The 21,466-nt window shown below is 39.6% G+C and overlaps 2 protein-coding genes across 12 annotated transcripts in view; one reads left to right on the top strand and one right to left on the bottom strand.

Annotated features, from left to right (window-relative positions):
* Positions 1-11,004, top strand: part of PSPC1 (paraspeckle component 1) — a 141,422-nt gene extending 130,418 nt beyond the window's left edge. For 2 of the 10 annotated variants that reach the window (XR_013960249.1, XR_013960251.1), the window contains 2 exons: positions 19-64; positions 1,808-3,869. The gene's annotated coding sequence lies outside the window, so the exon portion shown is untranslated. Of the gene's footprint in view, positions 1-18; positions 3,870-9,591 lie in introns of those variants that run through there. The other 8 variants (XR_013960250.1, XR_013960252.1, XR_013960243.1 and 5 more) reach the window with 7 other exon arrangements.
* Positions 4,144-21,466, bottom strand: part of MPHOSPH8 (M-phase phosphoprotein 8) — a 71,822-nt gene continuing 54,499 nt past the window's right edge. For both annotated transcript variants that reach the window (XM_080662149.1, XM_080662148.1), the window contains exons 6-14: positions 18,374-18,499; positions 18,208-18,296; positions 14,157-14,297; positions 13,233-13,319; positions 11,641-11,795; positions 7,996-8,150; positions 5,910-6,037; positions 5,054-5,137; positions 4,144-4,579 (exon numbers count right to left, since the gene is read on the bottom strand). In XM_080662149.1, coding sequence (XP_080518275.1) covers positions 4,538-4,579; positions 5,054-5,137; positions 5,910-6,037; positions 7,996-8,150; positions 11,641-11,795; positions 13,233-13,319; positions 14,157-14,297; positions 18,208-18,296; positions 18,374-18,499 — 1,007 coding nt within the window. In that variant the 3' untranslated portion in view covers positions 4,144-4,537. The remainder of the gene's footprint in view (positions 4,580-5,053; positions 5,138-5,909; positions 6,038-7,995; positions 8,151-11,640; positions 11,796-13,232; positions 13,320-14,156; positions 14,298-18,207; positions 18,297-18,373; positions 18,500-21,466) is intronic.

Here is a 21,466-nt window from a genome sequence, read left to right as displayed (position 1 = left end):
ACATATTTATCCCCTTAGGTCCTTAATCTCTATATGACCTCACAACAAAATGCCAGTCCTAGAAGTAAGTGAATTACTGAATAATATTTTATAGTTCAAATAGACTAGTTCAATGCTTGAATATTTTTGGGTCTGCTGCTCAGTGACTCAGCAAATTATTTTCTTTATAACAGAATGCTTGTAATGACATGGGAGGGAAAAAGCCATAAAGCAATTGTATTTCATTTGTGAGTTTATTACTCCATATAAGCAATGTATACATATAGGAGCAATAACACTTAAAATTTAAAAAATTAGGCCTCGTGGACAAATTCTCTATGGTTTAAATGTCTGGAATAGAGCAAACTTTACATTTTTGTTAAGTTTTTTTATTTTAAAGATGTGTACCAACTCCTTGTGTGGTCTTTCTGGTTAATGTTGGAAAGTATTATGGTAGCAGCCCACAAACACAGAATAACTGACAAACCACTTTTTCAACTCTTTGTGAATAGGAACCATTGGAGGGATTTTTACCCCATGCAATTTTGGGTCAGTCTGCAGGATAAGGAGCCATTCAAGAAGTTTGTCATTGTTGTGAGAAAAATCATGTTTTTACTAAAGCATGTATCTTGGCCCGAGGAAAGTAAATGGGCGATATGAGTAAGGCAGAGATAATAATGAAAATCATATTCTTACAAGTTAAACTGGTTTAGATTCCAACTGGGAGTCCTCTGGGAGCTCAGGATGACAGACAGATAACTATTTCACAATTTTGTTTTAATTTGTTTCTGATTTAATTGTGAACCCTCTTTCATTATAATTTCCAGCTTATTACTAGAGCTCCTATGTACAGGGAGGTAGCATCCAGGCCTAGAGATCCCAGACTGGGTTGGAAAGAAGTATTATCTACATGTTAGCACAGGATGGAGGAAGCAAGGTGTATTCTATCAGCCAGCCTCTGAAATGAGTAACATTTAGTTTTAGATGTTTATACAGTATTATACTATGAAACATTAACTGTATGAAAAATTTCAAAGTTCTCATTTTTGAAGTCAATTTTGGCTATTGCGGTATGTAAGGGTTTGGCGAAAGTAGATTTACACTTTTCTGTTTCTCCAAGTTTTTACTCAAAGTCTAGACTTTCATGGTAAATGGTTTGTGAGGCCTTTTCACCGTTAATATTCTGTCAGCACTAGTAAGTTATCCTTTGACTTTTAATGCTAACAGTGTAGCTAGTCAGCGTGGGTCAGTGGTTAAACCTCATCCTATGAACCAGGAGGTCATGGTTCGTTTACCTATCAGGGCACATGCCCAGATCTCTAGTGGGGTGAGTGCAGGAGGCAGCAGATCAATGATTCTCTCTCATCAATGTTTTCATCTCTCCCTCTCCCTTCTTCTCTGAAATCAATAAAAATATATTTTTAAAAATAAAGCTAACAGTGTAATGCTGAGAATTTTAAAAGCAGTACCTGAGTTTCAAATTGCAACCTCCTGACATTCCAATGAGTAAATTCTACAAATTTAAGAATTCAGATGGAATTACTTGAGAAGCTATTGTATGAAATTAAATAATTTCATATCCCTGGACTGAAACCAAACTATTTAACTGTAGTCCATCATTTAGTGAGTGTTATTTGGTACTTCTCTTTGGTACTAGGTATTGCAGATAAAAGAATGTGTATGTGCTGTCTATAAGCCATACTCAGAGCAGATCTGAATGGTGCAGTTAGGAAGTTAAATTGACTGAATAACCCAATTATGTGTCCTTATGTCATTATACATTGGAAAGGAGTAATGGCTGAGTGATTTTTTTTTTTTTTTTTTTAAGATAAAATTGGAGCAAAAAGCTATTACTAACTGCTTTTCAGGGAGTCTGGCCAAAGAGGAACGCTTCCCATTTTTGATGACCAGCTTAGTCATGAGATCACCTGTGGCTGAAATGATAAGCTCAGGTATGTGTTCTGAATTATTTATACACATTTTATACAAGGAGATTGTTTTGTTTTGACCTGTAGTATTAAGCCTATCTGTATAAATTTTGGTAAGTTACCACTTAGAAATTGATTTGATTCCCAGAGAAATCATTGTTCATACCATCCTATATAATAAAGAGCTAATATGCAAATGGTTGAAACGGCTTCACGGCATCATGCTGTAATGGCTCAGACACTCAGCACTGGGGAGAGAGGAATGGGGACCAGCCAGGCACAAATGAGCTCACGAGAGAGGAATGGGGACCAGCTAGGTTGTGGCCTGGGAGAGGGACAAGTTGCCCGCCCATGGTCCCCTGCGGCTGTGGGCGGCCGGCCGGGCAAAGCGGGCCTGGGTCCTGGGTGCCTGCGACCAGCCGGAAGAGGGAATCCGGGTCCCGAGTGTGGGGCGAGGCAGAGGCGGTTAGGGGTGATTAGGCCAGCAGGGGAGCAGTTAGGGGCGATCAGGCAGATGAGCAGTTAGGAGACAGTGGTCCTGGATTGTGAGAGGGATGTCCAACTGCCTGTTTAGGCCTGATCCTGGGGGTTCCAGATCAGAGAGGGTGCAGGCTGGCCTGAGAGGACTCCCCTCCATGCATGAATTTCATGCACCGGGCCTCTAGTTTACATATAAGAAACCAGAACTTTCAGCATTTTCCACTCAGGGACAAGTATGTTTTTAGAGAAGCTATAGGTCTGAGCAACTGTATTAAATTACTTATCTCTACATATATTCCAGTAGACATACTGTTCACATAATTTACTAGCACATCTGTCACAAGGTGGGTAGAAAACTGACTCAAACTTTCATGTTCTCTGATCCTGGTTCAGTTGAAATAACTGACCAATTTTTCCCTTGATGACTTTTCATAGCTCATTCTTATTTCTCAGCCTAAACTCCTAAAGGAACTACCTTATTTCTACTCGTTTTCTACCCTAGATAGCCATGCCTCCTGATAAATAGAATATAGTTGTTTAATATGTTCTTGCAAAGTAGTTATGACCTAATAGGAATTTTCTTAAAAAGACCATTCCTCTTATTTCTCTTACATGTACTGGACCAAGGTAACTGCTGACCCCTTCCCCCTTAATGTTCCTGATCTTTTGCACTGTTGCTAACTGAAATCTCAATTTTTTTTCAAAAACTATGAAATCAGATACAGTCTAGTACAAAATTTAGCTAAAAACTACACATTTGGTATCCACCCTGTTTTGTGATACAAAGAAATAAGAAAGACCAACATTGGGGTACTTTAATGAGAAAACTAGGGAAAGACAGTTTTAGTCTATAAAGTAAAAATGGCTGTCTGAATTGTAAACACAATGTATACAACATATAACAGCCTTGGGCAAACTACGGCCCGCGGGCCGGATCCGGCTGTTCTCTCCGGTTCTCTTGCTCTCCCCTCCACTCCTTTACTTTGAATTTATATTAGTTCAAACAAACACTCCATCCATGCTTTTGTTCCGGCCCTCCGGTCCAATTTAAGAACCCATTGTGGCCCTCGAGTCAAAAAGTTTGCCCACCCCTGGTCTAATATGTGACATTCTGAAAAAATTTTTATTAAAATTACTAGAGGCCCGGTGCACAAAATTTGTGCATGGGGCAGCGGGGGGTGTCCCTCAGCCCAGCCTGCACCCTCTCCAATCTGGGACATCCCTCCCACAATCCAGGACTGCTGGCTCCCAACCGCTCACCTGCCTGCCTGCTTGCCCCTAACCGCTTGTGCCTGCCAGCCTGATCACCCCCAACCACTCCGCTGCCAGCCTGATCGATGCCTAACGGCTCCCCTGCTGGTCTGATCGTCCACAACTGCCCTCCCCTGCTGGCCCTCTTGTGGTGGCCCTCTTGTGTGTTGGAGTGATGGTCAATTTGCATATTACCTCTTCATTAGATAGGATAACTCCAGACTGAGCTTGATTTATTAGTTTTATTTATGGAAAAGTCCTTAAGAACATTAACCTCACATGAGGCAAAAGCTGGCAAAACTGGTTTGGCCTCCCAGTATTCAAAGTAAGGGCACTTATAATATTTCTTTTTAGGCCTCACAATGTTCTGGTTTACATCTTTTCTATTTCTTAGGTTCTGATCTTTTCAAATAAAAAATAACTGGAAACATACAAAGATTTCCTCTTCCAACTTGGGATGTGTGGCAACTGCATATCAGAAATAGATCAGTCCTTTTTGCTCAAATTTCAAGGGGGGCAAATTCACACTTTATTTATTTACAGAAATTCACCTGGGGTAGTAGAAAACTTCAAGGTAAAAAGAAAATTTCAAATTAAAAAAAAAAAAGTAATTTTCTTAAATAATCCCGTACCATTCCACATTGTGGAAAACCTAAGTATGCAGTTCAGACACAACACCAATTTCAGAGCATTGGCACAAATACTTACATTTCTGTATTTTATGTTACAGAGAACAAATTATGTCCCACATATAACAGATGATAGGCCTTAAAACTGCATGAGGTTTACAGATCAAACTTTAAATTTAGAAGAGTTAGTTGTGCCAGAATTCCAAATTGTTTAGAAGGGAGTATTTAAAAATAGGTCTGAAAGCCATTCCATCCCAATTCTTTGTTTGATCATTGCAGCTGCACTCTGTACGCACCTATTAGCAATTTCACCTGTAGGAAGCAAAAAAACATCATATGGATCAGCACAGAGGTAGTTCTCCTTTCTTAGAAGAGGGGAGAAATATACATGCCCAAGACTTGTTCCTGTTATTTGCAATATTCTCAAATTGGTTATCAATGTAAGTGGTTAGATTATCACTATTTTAATAAAAAATCCAAGTGCTTATAATTTGATTTTGTTATATTTAATACTTTTACTATTACACAGACACCAGCTTCATTTTACAAAGAGAGTTTAGTGACTAGCCTAGAGACATAACATATGGCAATTAAATACCAAAGCCAAGACTGCTATAGAGATGCAGTGTATTTTATATCTGCCATATTTTACATTCATACTGCACTGACTTCTACCCAAGGGAGCACAGGTCTGTAGGACAGGCATACCAAGAAGCCACAATAAGATAACGTTGTCTAGCATAACAATTTGAGTAGGAACAATAAATATGAGGAAAGACTTCTCACCTTAGCAGAGGGTGCTTCTGTCAACCTTATAAAGAGTTTATTGAGGCCTGCAACAGGGCTGAATGAGTAAACAAAATGACTATCCTAGGGAAAGAGACCAAAAAGGGTCAGTATTTCTTCCAACATCTACATTTAGAAATAGGCCAAATCTGAAGAGACACCAGAAACCTTTAAAACTCTGTAAGCTCTGTATTTGAATTCATGAGATAGTAAACTATGATTTCTTTAAATTTCCCTTGACTTATTAAAAAGCTACAAATAAAAAACAAACATCCACGTAAATGTTTGATTAGAATGCATCCAGTAATATACAGCGTAAGTGTTAGAGATCTTAATAACTACGTAATTTTGCTTAATTCAGCCTAAGGAAAGAGTTCCAAATGTGACCAAGGAATCATGCATTAAGGTTCTTCAAGGGCATTTTTTTATGTTAAAAAGGAAGATCTACAGCCACTATATATTTTAAAATATTTGTAATAAAAATATAAATTTTAGCGTAATGAAAGCTAAAATTAAGCATAAACTAAGCACAAATACAACCAATGTCCTACTGTTGGTTGTATTTGATTATTTGAAGCATGAACAGGTGTACTTTTCTTTTTTGTTGAATTTCCTGTAAGTGAATGTTTATAATTATAATGGTGGGAAAAGGCATAATATTTAAATTCTTATACCATAAGAATTTATATTCTGTATGTTATTTTTGACAAAATTTAGGATGATTACAGGTTATTGCCTCATTTCCAACAATAGGTTTACTGAATTATAATTAACATTTTATTAAAACATAGCCACTTAAGTCATCTTTTGATTAGAAAAATGTACTTTTCAGTAATGAACTACAGGAAAGCCTTACCAGAAAAACAGGAAGTTGAAATTTATCATTTAAAATTACAGCTTGTACACTACATGGTCCACAGAGTCGAGCAATAACATCTTTACCCAAAAAATTCGCATGGAAAATGAACAGCAGGATGCCAGAGCCTGAGCAGGAGAGATGCACACAGATTTTTAACCCAATCCTTGAACCTCCACCTTCCAGTACCCTAAGGGAGGAGTTGAGGGTAGGGGTGGGTAGGGTTGAAGTCAGACACAACTTGTGTGCCATACCCATTCTCTCCTCCCTAGTGAAGGACTCTTTCAAATGTCCAATAACTATTGTTATTTTTTTGTCTATGTAATAGTTCCTACTGGTAGCTCATGGAACGGACTTTTTAAAATGTGCTTTTCTACGGTAAAATTATTTTGTTTGAAAAGAAGTGGCATTTGCTGAATGCATAGATATCCCTGGAAGTAAACCACTGGGCATTCTATGGTAGTTGTGTTTGGGTGTGGGTTTGAGTGATTTTCTGTTTTCTTCCACATACTGTTTTGCCTTTTCCAAATTTTGTGATTAATAGAAGAAAAAAATCTCATTTTGGAAAAAAAAGTTAGCATGAGATTTGAAAAAACTCAAGAATATAGACAACAGTATGGGATTGTGGAGGGTGAGGGGGTAGGAGGTGGTGAAGATATAAATAGATGTAGACTTGGGGTGGTGAATGCACAATACAGTATACAGATGATGTGTTGTAGAATTGTGCACCTCAAACCTGTATAACCCAATAAATTCAATAAAAAGGAAAAGGAAGTTAAAAATTTAAAATATTCTACAAGATTAATTTTGAATAAAAGCTGTTCAATTTAAAAGAATAGTTTATTGATTTTTAGAGAGAGGAAGAGGGAGATTGTGAGAGTGAAATATCAATGATCAGCTGCCTCCTGCACACCCCCAATGGGGATGCCCACAAGAGGGACATGTGCTCTGACTGGGAATCAAACATGCAACCCTTCAGGGCACAGGACTATGGCCAACCAACAGAGACACACTTGCCAGGGCCCCTTTGCTTTCTTTATTCTGGTCCCAGGGAAGGAAGGGCACACCTGTCAAACTATTTACGGTTTGACAGTGATTTTGTTTTCCAGCTCTATAATGCAAACTGACATTAACAGTCAAAACTACAAATTATGATTCTTCAATGCCAACTTCACCAAATAGTGAGTGTTATGAATGGCTGTCAATTATTGATAGGGCTAGATTTTCTTGTATACATTTTAAAATTGGTGATAGGGTTTTACTTATTTAAACAAAACAAAAAAAGCCAGGACCCAGCTTCCTACTTTTAGGAAGAGACTCAGCTTTCTGTATGTGTGGCATCTGGGTCCTAGAGAAGGCATGGTGGTCAGGAAGCAGAACTGAGGTTTCTATTTTCTGCTTTTAAACTTTATTAAAGGGCAGACATAGAGGGGAGGTCAATGGGGAAAAAAAAAAAAAAAAGGAGACATATGTACTACTATTTGTAATACTTCAAACAATAAAAAGAGGTTTCACGTATATTTTAAAAGGCTATGTAAATAATTCAATTAAATTAGTACAAATCCAAAAAAAAATAAATAAAAATAAAGATGTCGTATATGTAACAGGAAAAAAATGCAATATACAGATGATGTATTATCAACTGTACACTTGAAACATACGTTATTAACTAATGTCACCTCAATAAATTTAACAAAAATAAAAACACTTTAGAAAGAGAAAAAATAAAGGGCAGACATATATTTTTTTCTTTATAAAAGGCCAAGAGACTATTGCCAATAATAAAATCCAGAAGAAAAAAAGAAATTGATTCTGGGCTCAGAATGTAAAAATTTAAATAAAAACTAGTATAATTATTAAGACCAAACTTCCATACTTTGTAAACAAGTTCTACAACATGCTCTGTGGACCCCTCAAAGTCACCTGGGATGGTAGATATCAGCTGGTCTCTTTTTTTCTGCCAGAGCAACTCTGTTGATAATTATTATACTAATAGAATTTTCTTAAGATTTGTTTAAAGAATGAGCTAAATTAATCAGCTAACAGCTATAGTGTCACATTTCAAACTGAGAAAATGTAGGCTTACCTTCTGTTATGTTCTGTGGAGGTTTATAATTGAAATCCGTTGAAAAATCTGGCCCCTCACAGAGACGATGACATGCTATTGGAAAAATTGGTTCTAGAAGAGCAAGGCGTGCTTCAAAATAATCCTTTATGGTTTCTTCTGCTACTCTTGAAAGTCTAACAAAAAAGTATGTAGTACGAGTTAATATTAATGTAAAAAAGAATCATGAGACATAAAATTATGAAACAGTTGAATCCAGATCAACTTTAAAAATAACATGCAATTCCCTTATCCCACTACTCTGCACTCGGCATCTGACATGCCATTTGTCTTTCTTACTGTCTGTCCTCTCCCAAGGATTCTGGTTCCATGAGGGCAATCCTTACCCCCACTGCTCTCTACACCTCCCCAGCAGTCTGAAAAGTGCCTGGCACATAGTGTTCAATAAATATGTATCTAATAAATGAATGATCAATTTGCAGAATCAGAAATGAGAATTCTGTTAAAAAATAAATCCAAGAATTGGCACACACACAAGCAGTCAAAATCAGTGCTAATTCAGAAAACTTTTCTTCATTTAAACAGTTTTTAATGAAAGCTGTATATAAGATTACTTTATTCCTACATTTTCTCAATTGTTTCTTCCTTATTATTTGCCTTTTTTTTTTTTTTAACTTGGCTTTACACTCAAGGATCTTTTTGTCGTCTTTGTCCAGATTTAGTCTAGTGATAACCATCTTGCTGGGATGAATGACTATGAGATTTCTACAGATGGCATTTCTTCCTGTAAACCTTGAGTATTTTGCCAATTTGCTGCCCTTTGCCATCCTTTTGGATGGGCATGAATTGAACATTGTACGTCTGCCTCAGCTCTTTGAAAACAGGAGATACATGTGGGAAAATGCATTGAAATGGTTTTTATGGGTTTTGTTTCGGGGTCAGAAGTCACAAAGGAATTAAACTTCATTTTTGGATGCTGCTGCTTCAATGATGGCCACAAAAGGGCAGAAACTATCTCACTAAGAAAGTAAACAACTCATCTGGTTTGCCCAGCATCCCAGGAATCCCTCCATCTATCATGCAAACCAGGAAGGCTGGTCGACCTACTTGCAGGCTATCTGGATCTATTACCCATGTGAACAAACTGAGATGAACTGGCTTCCCAGGATTCCATGCAGCCATAAATGCTGGTCAGTCACACACACAAATTATTGGTTGGGCCCTGGCCAGTGTTGCTCGTTGGTTAGAGTGTTGGCCCACACATGGAAAGGTCTTGGGTTTGATTCCTGGTCAAGGGCGCTTACCTGGGTTGCAGGTTCAATCCCCGGGCCCGGTTGGGGTGCGTGTGGGAGGCAGCCAGTCCATGTTTCTCTTTCACATCGGTATTTCTCTCTCTCTCTCCCCCTCTCCCTTCCACTCTCTCTAAAAATCAATGGAAAAATATCCTTGGGTGAGAATTAACAACAAAAATCAATGTTATTAAGAAATTGTGGGTTGGGTGAGGCTCCCATCAAAGTCTGTTAAAGGGGGCACACTCACTAGGCACATAGTCCTTTATTTTGACCTCTGCCGCCTTTTTTTGTCTCCTGTCCAAAACTGACCTTACTTTCTGCTTAGAATATAGATCTCCTACACCTGGAATTGGAGTTACCATCTTGTAGACATGAAGATCCAAGTCAGATTCTAACTATGGTGGATGAGAAAAAGAGGCTATTCCTGCCCAAGGCTGCCTACCTCTATACTTGGTTATATGAATAATAAATACCTTACTTGTGTTAGCTACTGTCTGTGACGTTTCTGTGATGTGTTGCTAAAATAAATGTCTTAGAATTAATTTGAAAAAGAATGGATAAATTGTGAAGCATCTAGACAATGGAATGATTCAGCATTAAAAAGAAATGAGCTATAAAGCCAGAAAAAGACATGGAGGTCATTTAAATGCGTATCAGTAAGTAAAAGACCATCTGAAAAGGCTACCGACTATATGATTCCAACTATGTGACATTCTGGAAAAGGCAAAAATATGGAGACAAAAAGATCAGTGGTTTTCAGGGTTTAGAGGGGAGAGAGGGATGAATAAGTAGAGCCCGGGAACTTTTAGGGCAGTGATACTATTCTGTGTGATACTATGATGGTGGGCATGTGTCATCCATTTATCAAAACACACAGAATGTACAACACCAAGGTGAACTAACAAACATGGATGATAAGTGTGTATGTAGGTTCATTAACTGCACCACTTTGGTAGAAGAGGTGGGGGAGGCTGTGCATGTGTGGCGGCAGGGGTTATATGGAAAATCTCTTGTACAGGTACTTTCTGCTCAATGTCACAGTAAGCCTGAAAGTGCTCTAAAAATTGTGTCCATTGAAGAACAAAACAAAACAAAACAAGAATGAACTAAAATTTAAGAAAATGTTTGTGAGCCAAATTAAGAGCCTAGTCAAGATTTTAAGGAGATGCTTCTAGATTAAGTCTAAAAGTTTCTAAGACCTCAATACCTGTAGAAAAGTAATTCATATGCCACTTAAATGTGATCTTTTTTCTTCTTTTTTTAAAAAAAACTGTGGTACATCTACACAATGGAATACTACGCTGCGGTAAAAAAGGAATTCTTACCATTTTCAACAGCATGGATGGAACTGGAGAGCGTTATGCTAAGTGAAATAAGCCAGTCAGAGAAAAATAAATATCACATGATCTCACTCATTTATGGAATATAATGAACAACATAAACTGATGAACAAAAACAGATCCAGAGACAGAGAAACATCGATCAGACCGTCAAACCTCAGAGGGAAGGTAGGGGAGGGTGGGGGTAAGGGGAAGAGATCAACCAAAGGACTTGTAAGCATGCATATAAGCATAACCAATGGACACAGACAACAGGGGGGTGAGGGCATGAGTGGGGGGGATGGGGGGTAATGGGGCATGAAGGACACCTATGTAATACCTTAATCAATAAAGCAATTAAAAAATAGATTAAAAAAACTGAAGAAAAGCCCACTGGGACTCTACTTGACAATCTTTTCTGAGCAGTTACATATATAAGCCATTCCAGTTTTTGTGTTTTTTTTTTTTAAATAATTCATATACAGGACCTGCTCCCAGAGGGAGATAAATTAAAGTTTGAGAGACAGAGGAACCTAGCAAGGTGCTTCTTAATCCTCAAGAGGATATGGTTTTTTATTTTGGGGGAGGAGAAGGCGGGGAGCGGGGGAGAGAAATACCAATGTGAGAGAGAAACATCTATCATTTGCCTCCGGCACACACCCCAATCGGAGATCGGACTCACAACCTAGGCATGTGCCCTGAATGGGAATCAAACCTGCAACCTCCTGGTGTATGGGTTGATTGTTTAACCAACTGAGCCACCCTGCCAGAGCTAGGCCAGTGGTAGGCAAACTCATTAGTCAACAGAGCCAAATATCAACAGTACAACGATTGAGATTTCTTTTGAGAGCCAAATTTTTTAAACTTCTTCTAATGCCACTTCTTCAAAATAGACTCGCCCAGGCCGTGGTATTTTGTGGAAAAGCCACACTCAAGGGACCAAAGAGCCGCATGTGGCTCGCGAGCCGTAGTTTGCCGACCACTGAGCCAGGCCATTTCTGTTTTCATGTGTCCAGCCCTGTAACTTAACTATGGCACAGTCACAGCACACTTACGTGTCTAAATGATTCTTCAGCAAGTCGTACACCAACACATTGTTACACTGCTTTGCAAAATACATTGCGCTATTTTGGTGCTTTGACAAAATATTGCAGTCAGCTCCACATTCAATTACAAGTCGTACAATATCCAAATTTCCTCTTTTACAGGCCTAAGTCCCCCCCACAAAAAAAAAAGAAGAAGAAGTAGTAATTAGCTAAAATAAATTTACCAGTCAGTGTTTGCCTCTTTCTTCACACATGAGCCAGCCTGGGAGCTCTTTGTGAAGAGAAGGAAAGAAGGTTGGAAAAAACCTGGAGTTGGGTCTCCCCGGGTATTGGAAACGTTTACATAAACAGGAGGGGTCCAGTACAGAAATCTGTGTGCTACATTCAAAATGATACCTCTATCCCAACTCAGAAGAAACACCAGGCCTTTCTAAGCTCCACTCTCATTCATGTCCTGTTGTCCTATTAAGCTGATACCTCAGAGGCGGCGTCCAGAGGAGAAAGCCTGCTCCTCAGTCTTAGAGAGGTTATTAGCCCTGGGAATCTAAAGCGCCTCTTAGCATCACAAAATCTCAGAATTTTCCTAGTAGTTGCTCTGAGGAGACTAACAAGCATGGATACACGTCTGAATTTAGCAAATCCAGAATGGCCCTGAGACCACTCTGGCGTATCTGTTTAGAACCCACTTGGTGATTTCTCAGTAAGATGGTTTTAATTCATTCTTTGAATGCCACCTCTGCTCTAAACATTGGACAATTAACAAACATAACAGAAAAAAAATTCAAAAGTAGGGCTCCTGATCAAAATATTTCCATGAGCCACCAATGAAATGGAAACACAAACAGTGAGCCGGGTTTAAACCCTAAGTGTAAAAGCGTAAGGCTGAAGCAGCAGGTGGGCCAGGCCTTGAGTATAACGAATTAGAAAGCAGATTCAGGTAGTCCACTGTTAACCTGGCTGTGGCCGAGCTTGTTTACTGATTCCTGAAAGAAGGCTGAAAACAGACTGCAGACAAATGCCAATTGCTCACAAACTGTGTCTAAGGAGAGGGCAGCAGCACAGCCTCCACTTGGGGAATTAAACCACTACTAGGTGTTAAGAACTACTGTATCCTAATAGCATTTTAGGCCAGGAACCCAGAACTGCCCCAGAACAGACTAGAACATGCAGAATTTGCCCCCATAGATGCAAATGCAAAACCACTAACCATGGAGGGGTAATACAGGAGTGCACGGGGGCGGCTTTAACCACCTTCCCCTTAAAACTATCTGCAAACCACAATTCCCAACACACAAAGGATGAAGCGATGAATTCACCAATAAAAACTAGAGTACAGCCTCCACTTCACTCCTTAGGCCACTGGGAGCCACAGGACTGAACCTTGTCTGGACTCTGATAGAATCCCTTAGCTCCATGCTTACTCCTCTCACGTCACTCATCACACTACATGTTAAGTGCTTCTCTGATGGTCTACTTTTCCCATTCACCTATCAAGTGCAAGTCCAGAGATTATCTCGTTCCCTATTATATCCCCAGATCCCAGCTGCTGGAGGCCCGAACATGCACATCTGAGGGGATGAGCAATCATGTGAGGCATTTACCTTCATTAAAGCGGTCTCACCACTGCTCTGCTGGACATTTACAAAAGCTCCTGCTTCCAAAAGAATAGCCACTGTAGTTAAAAAGTTCTATTAAAGAAAAGAAAACAAATTTAATTATTCAAATTCTTACATTCAAAATATATTTTTGGATATTTTGAAACTTTTAGCCCAGGGGTGGGCAAACTTTTTGACTCGAGGGCCACAACCGGTTCTTAAACTGGACCGGAGGGCCGGAACAAAAGCATGGATGGAGTGTTTGTGTGACCTAATATAAATTCAAAGTAAACATCATTACATAAAAGGGTACGGTCTTTCGGCTCCGCGGGCCAGATAGAACAGCCGAACGGGCCGGATCCGGCCCGCGGGCCGTAGTTTGCCCATGGCTGTTTTAGCCACTAGGAAAAAGACAGATTCTATCCCAAGCAGTTAGGTGAAGTTTCCTGGTTCTTTACTATGCAGATGCAGGGTCGTGAGAGAACCAGAGGTGCTGGGTGGGTTCAGTCCCCCGCCCAGCCACACTCTGTTTTGCCAGTAAGTTCAATCTGAGGGTTAACCACTGCTTTCTACATAAGACCCTCTGCATAGCAATCCTTTAGATAGATATTATATGGGAACATTTTAATTATTTTCAATTGGAAATGATTTTTTAAAAGACCCAACTGATTGAAATTGAAACTGATTTTAGTACCTTAGTCAGAGGTCCTGTTGAATATAAATCATTTTCAACTAGATAATCATTTTGAAAATTCAACTGCAAAGTATTGTTGATTTAAAACATCCATTCATAACAAGTCACAGATAAAATGAAATATAAAATTAAGTTGCCTGTATGACTTATATTTCACTACAGAAACAGATTTTGTCTTAGTTCAGGAGCAGGAATTCCTGCAAGACTATGAAATGGCTACACTGTGAGTGACTAACCTTTTCAGCTGCATGAATGAGTGCAGTGGTCCCATTCTTCTGTCTGCCATTCACTTTGGCTCCCTTTCTGATGAGGAGCCTCAATAGATCGTCCTGACCTCCAGCTGCAGCCAGCATCACCAGTGTCATCCCACTTGAATCCTTCATTAGTTTTGTTTAAGGAAAAAATGTCAATGTTTAATCAGAAAAATTTTATAACTAAGTTCTTTTCATCTAGACTGTTTCAAAGTGAAATTATTAAAGTACATTGATTTAAGCATCTATTTAAATTTTTTCACTAAAATATTCTAATCTAAAAAATAAACTAATATCCTTTGGAATTTTATATATATAAATGTTATGGGAACCCTAATCAGAGTACACTGGATGTTCAAGGCCAATCTAAGCAAGGACATAGCAGTCTTACTGTGTGCACTGAGCAGGTGTACCTTTCTGTAGCCCAAATACTGATGTCACTATTTGGCAAGAAGCCTCTTCTAAGTTAGTATAAAGATGTGTTACTGACCAGGTGGTACGAGGCTGCTTTTATGTGGGCTGGGCTGCTGTGTGTGCAATGGCTCCTATGTTTGCTGAGGCTGCTTTGTGCGGCTACTGCTTAGTAAGCTACTTTGAGAAACTGCTTTGTCTAGTGGCTACTTAGCAGCAATGGCTACTTGGTCTGCTTCTCATGTCTGCTTCGTCTAATTCTCGGCATCCATGAAGGTCCAGTTCCTGGCAGAGAAGGACCTGTGCTCCACTGTTAGCGTAGTCAAGCAGGATCAAAGAGTAAGTACTCCGACAGTTACCATAAAATTTTACGACTTCGATGTATTAAGTTCTAAAGGCACATCAATACTTTGCACAAATCTTGAAGCTATCTAGATGGCAAAGGTATTTATCTCAAATTTCAGGTCTAAAAGTTTCCTTGTGTTCTAGGCCAGTGGTCGGCAAACCACGGCTCGCAAGCCACATGTGGCTCTTTGGCCCCTTGAGTGTGGCTCTTCCACAAAATACCATGGCCTGGGTGAGTCTATTTTGAAGCAGTGGCGTTAGAAGAAGTTTAAGTTTAAAAAATTTGGCTCTCAAAAGAAATTTCAATCTTTGTACTGTTGATATTTGGCTCTGTTGACTAATGAGTTTGCCGACCACTGTTCTAGGCAAAACTCATACATAGATTATATTCTTTTAGTTGGCCCAAAGATGTAAGGCTAGAAATGACCACTGGTCACCTAAGCCCAGTGTATTGAGGACACAATGAAATGAATGTTATCTGGATTAAAAAACCATTGCTAACTGCTGGGAAGTTAAGAGTTTGACTGCTCTAAGGATAAAAAAGATTCATAAGTAGGGAACAACACTGATATGAAAAAAGTGAGTAAAAAACTCCTTTGAATAAGATAAAATTACTAAAGTTGGCGAATAATAAAAAGGTAACTATTAGCTAAAATATTTCCAATTGCTAGTTAAAACGAACACCAGATGAGAAAACGAAACTATTAATTACCACCCGATACAACCAAATTCCAATAGTATGAATTAATTTGGTTATAATCTGAAAGTTTTAGCAGAATTTGCCAGTATGAGTAATCTGAAGGAACACTAATGTATGAAAAATTACTTTTCTAGATTTGTAAAAATCTAACTTTAGAAAGTTCCCTGCATGCATCTCACAAAGACTGGGTGAGTTGGAGAATAGGGGCCATAGGGTGGTGGGAGGAGGAGGAGGAGGCCGTGGCAGCAAGTAAATGGCTCTGAAGCAGGACCAAAGTCTGAATTTCAGGAGGGTTAGTGAGTGCTGCGCTTTCACAGGCCTAACTTTTTTTTTTAATCCTCACCCAAGGATATATTTAGGGACTGAGGGAAAAAGAGGGGGAGGGAGTGAGAGAGAGCGAGATAACGCTTGGAGGGAGGACTGAACCCACCACCTAAGTATGTGCACTGATCAGGAATTGAACACTCCACCTTTTGGTGTAACCAACTGATCCACCCGGCCAGGGCAACAAAGCTGCTTTTGAATGCTGGCGGTTCTATTCCTTTGACACTACTCATTTTTATAATATGTTTCTGTTATATGACAAAATGATCTAATTCCTAATGCAAAAGGTTCAATTTAGTACACATAACTGAAGATACTCATCCACTTGTGTTTTTTTTAAATTGGCACTTAAAGTGTCCATCCTTTGCAAATCATCTATATTGTTCTTTAGGCCAGTGGTTGGCAAACTGCAGCTCGCGAGCCACATGCGGCTCTTTGGCCCCTTGAGTGTGGCTCTTCCACAAAATAGCACGGCCTGGGCGAGTCTATTTTGAAGAAGTGGCGTTAGAAGAAGTTTAAGTTTAAAAAATTTGGCTCTCAAAAGAAATTTCAATCGTTGTACTGTTGATATTTGGCTCTGTTGACTAATGAGTTTGCCGACCACTGCCTTAGGCATTTTATCTTTGCTCAGATTGTTGAAAAGTGGTGGCTTGTTTTATGTGTTTTTATTTGTGACGAATGCACATTTTACCTTGGCAGATGCAACGCACCATGTGCTACAATTTTCTGGAAAAGTAAATCTTTTAGGAATTGTTTTTCAAATCTTCAAAGAAAATATCTGCTAAACCCAACATGTATCCCCGATACTTAAGCAGCTTAAAAAAAGGGCAGAGTATAGGAGGTAAACCACCAACAAGACAGAAATCAAACCTGATGCCAAGACCTTGAGGGAAAATCCTACTCAGACCAAAAACAGAACAGATTACTTCTATCACCACTGTTCAGATATCACCAATTTCACAAGACCAAAGAAAGAAATATTGAAAATAAGGGAAACAAAATAGATACTTTTAGCAAGTGGTCCAACTCTCTATCTAAAAAGGAACTTAAAAATTACCACAGTAAGAGAATTTTCTAAAGTGGCTGGAGACACAAACACAAACAGAAATCAATAGCTTTATCACAGTTAGAAAAAAAATGTGGGAGAAAAAAGATCCCAATAATCATAGCAAGATAATTACAAAATTATAAAATATTTAGAAATAGAGCTGAAATAAATGTATAATAACTATGAAGAGAAAAAATGTTTTTGCTTAAGGAAATAAAATGAAGAGCTGAATGTAGTTATGTTCCTAAATGGAAGACTGAAAATATAATCATGTTAATTCTCAGCCAAATTGATCTGTATATTTCATGCAATTTTAATCAAAATAATTTTTTGAAGTGTAACCCCAAATGATTAAACCTAAAAATCCACAACTACAGCAAGAAAATGAAAGAAGGAAATATACAAATCTTTTCTAAGCAAGAGAAGACACCCAAAAGCCATAAAGGAAAAGATCAACCACTGTGACTACCTAAAAATATAAACCCCTTTACCCTGGCCGGGTGGCTCAGTTGATTGGACGTTCGTCCTGTACACCATAAGCTGGTGGGTTCAATTCCTGATCAGGGCACATACCCAGGATGCCGGTTCAATTCCCAGTCTGGGTGTGTGCTGGAGGCAACTGACCGATGTTTCTCTCTGTCTCAAATAAAGACATTCTCAGGTGAGAAAATAAAAATAAACAGAAATCTTCCAAGCAATAAAAGATTAAAAAAAAAAACACACCCACAAACCAACAAACCTAAAAACCAGGAAAAAAAGGGTTTATATGCTTTCATATTTTAAAAAATAACAAAACATTCAATCTTCTCTCTTCCATTTTTTTCTTGGAAGCAACCAAAATTTTGGTGGCCTTGTTTCAATAAGGCTGAAAAAAAAATTCATAAATCAGTATAAAACCCACGGCAACAATAGGAAGTCAGGCAGTTGCTGTTAATAGACAGGTCTCAATGAAACATGGTGACATGAAACACCCCTAATAGCAGCAGAGGTTAAACCATTGACAAAATCAGAAGGATCACAGCTGAACCAAATGGTCACTTTAGGAGTGGGAATACAGGGACTAAAATTTCCTACATTCTACAATTTTTGAATTTTATAAAATGAAAATGCATTACTTTTCTAGCTAAAATAAAAAAGTAAAACAATTATTTTAAAAGAGCTAATTTACATATTCCTTTCATGAGATTTTACAAAGATGTATTTATTACCTCTTGGTCCAGGTTATATTCTTCATTTGAATTAAGTGCAACCTTCACAGTAATATAATCCCCATTTTTCACAGCATCCCTCAATAAATCTAAAATGAAAGAAAAGATATTAGGTTTCTGTATCTAGATTCATGAAAAGGATGCCCATAACTCCCAAACTACTCACTACTTGGAACGGCATCTGTTACAGAAAAGTTCTCATCTTCCCCATCAAGATGCTTTTGAAAATCTTCTAGTTTCATCCATTCCAGCTGCAGGTCCATGCCCAGACTCAAAATCTGCTGTCTGCCATCTGGAACACAGAAGGGCTTTAAGATACTTTTTTTTGTATTGCCTTAACCAAAACTTTATATACACCTTTAACATATGTCATTATGTAACTGAGTCTTCAATGAAATTTCTGATTTTCTGTGGCAAGTAACATAAACTACCCATATTTAGAAGTTACAATGCTTCAAAAGCTTGAAGATAAATTGGTAAACTAATTACCTGATAAAAGGGTAATACGCAAATTGACCCTAACAGCGGAATGACCAGGAATGACCGGTCACAATGATGCGCACTGACCATCAGGAGGCTGACGCTCAATGCAGGAGCTGCCCCCTGGTGGTCATTGTGCTCCCAAAGGGAGAGCTCTGCTCAGCCACAAGCCGGGCTGACAGTGAGCGCAGCAGTGGCGGGCGCCTCTCCCTCCTCCTCCGCAGCGCTAAAGATGTCCCCAAGGGCTCCCCAACTACCAAAGGAATGTCTGACTGCCAGCTTAGGCCCGTTCCCCTGGGGAGCAGGCCTAAGATGGCAGGTGGACATCCCCGGAGGGGTCCTGGACTGGGAGAGGACGCAGGCTGGGCTGAGGGACCCCCTGAGTGCACAAATTTTCATGCACCGAGCCTCTAGTTAACTATAAAATAGTAAAATATGAATTTTAAGTATAACATTAAGTAACTCAAAGGAAGAGAGAAACTAGAGTCAGTAAAACTGCTAACATTTCTTTCTTTGGCCATTCTTCTTGTACATTGCTTTCAATCATTAGAAATGTGTAAATCAGACCTGTGTGTAAATAAAAGTAAATGCTCTTTGATCTTTCCAGACTCAACTCACACTTTTCTTCCTGAAAGCTCTCTCTACTGAGAGTACTCCAGGCCCCACCACCACCATGAAGCAAATGCTGGTCTCAGCTGTCTGATCCCTGGATTCACCATTAGGATGGACAGCTCATCCTCTATTGACAGTGCGGTAATTGAGACTTAAGCATAACTCATTTGGGAGAAATTCAAAATGACTGAAAAGCACAAATAGTTAAAGGATCTTCACCTAAAACCAATTCCTCAAATGACACAGATGTTAGGCAGTTAACCTTGCCATAGAAATGGAATTTGTAAAAGCCATGCAAATACATTTTTCCCAAAGCTCTCAACTGGAACCAGCACTGAGCATGGAGACATGACAGCACAGCCTCCAGAGTGACACACCTGGATCTGTACTCCAGTTCCCTGTTAGCTGTAGGACTTTAAGTCACAGAACTCACTGTACCTCCCTCTCTGAATAGACAAAGCAGCTAACACTTCATAAGGATTGTGTAATTATTTCTGTGAATTAATGCATTTAGACTGTATAATGACCTGTGAGGTCACTGACGAGGAAAGCGAGCCACCTCCTCCCACAACTGTGGGAAACCACAAACCACAGGAAGCACTGGGGAGGTCATACAAATGAGAGTCCATATAAACGGAGACAATGCCATCTAATTTACAGGACTGTTAAGTAACAGAACACAGAGCTCCAAATCAAGAGCTCTCTTCCCCATGAATGTGTGTCTATCTGTTTTTTAGATCTGCAAGAACCTAATTCTGAGGTGTCTAAACACCCAGTTAAGTGCTGTTATCTCCTGCTAGTTTTATACAGCGGCCTCAATAGAACATGGGGCGATTACTGCTGAAGCCCGATACATGGATGGTCTAGTCCAGTGGTCGGCAAACTCATTAGTCAACAAAGCCAAATATCAACAGTACAACAATTGAAATTTCTTTTGAGAGCCACGTTTTTTAAACTTAAACTTCTTCTAACGCCACTTCTTCAAAATAGACTCGCCCAGGCCGTGCTATTTTGTGGAAGAGCCACACTCAAGGGGCCAAAGAGCTGCATGTGGCTCGCGAGCTGCAGTTTTCCGCCACTGGTCTAGTTGGGCAACCTGTCCAGAGGGGTTACAGCTGTTATTCAACCCAACACGACACTGTCTGTATGGAAACAGAGAGGGCCTGCAGCAGCCAGTGGGCTGAACTCAGTAGTTTGGCTGATGATCAGTCAGGATCCCTGGCCATTAATATTTTGCACTAACAGGTGGGCTATTCTAAAGGGATTGACCCTGCAGCTCAGTGTAAAGCCACAGGTGGATGATCATGAGTGAGCTTTTGTGGGGTCAGGGCATGTAGAAAGGCATTTGAGTCCACCTGCAAGAGCCTAAGGCTCCTTACTTTTCCACATCCCAACACATGAGGCACTGACACCCCCTGGCAATCAGGAAAGTGAGGCCCTGACAGCTGACCCTTCAGTGGATGCAGCAGATAGGTACATATGAGTGGCCACCATAGCACCTGGGTGGGATGGGAGTATCGCTCCATAAATAGTGACTTGTTAATGCAGTGACAGTATTAAACAATTCACAGGGCAACTGCCACAGGAATTGGGGGCCACACATTCATTGTATCAGCGCCTCCCTCCAAGTGGGGCAAACCGAAGCTATGCAAACCAGGCTGCCACTACTAGAGAATTAGAGAAGTTGAGAAGACAGTGATGGGGTCACGTTTCAGAGATCATAATGTGCTAGACTGGGCAAAAGAACATGACACGACTGGAGGCCCATCCCCCTTATGACCTACAGGCAACAGGGCTGGTAGAAAGGAATGAGTAGTAAAGCCACAGATTACCTTACTAACAGGTAATCCACCTTGCCAAGGTAGGCTAAAGTACTATCCCAGGCTTTCATAGTTGAATGATCAGCCAGTAGGGCCCATTGTCCATATGATAGACTAAGGACCCCTATTGAGGCACCTAATGCCATAAAGCAGGGGTGGGGAACGCTGCCGTGGCCCGCAAAATCATTTGGTCTGGCCCTGCCAAGGCATTAGGGTTGAGTTAATTAAATGCTAGCAGGCTAATTTTTTTAAGTTAATAATTTTGTATGGCTGGCAAATTATGTTATAAATATCCCAATAGCCCTTGGCAGAAAAAAGGTTCCCCATTCATGCCATAAAGGAACGTA

This window comes from Plecotus auritus (assembly GCF_963455305.1).
Source record: "Plecotus auritus genome assembly, chromosome: 3".
Classification (NCBI taxonomy): domain Eukaryota; kingdom Metazoa; phylum Chordata; class Mammalia; order Chiroptera; family Vespertilionidae; genus Plecotus; species Plecotus auritus.
This window is presented reverse-complemented; position numbering and strand designations above follow the sequence as displayed.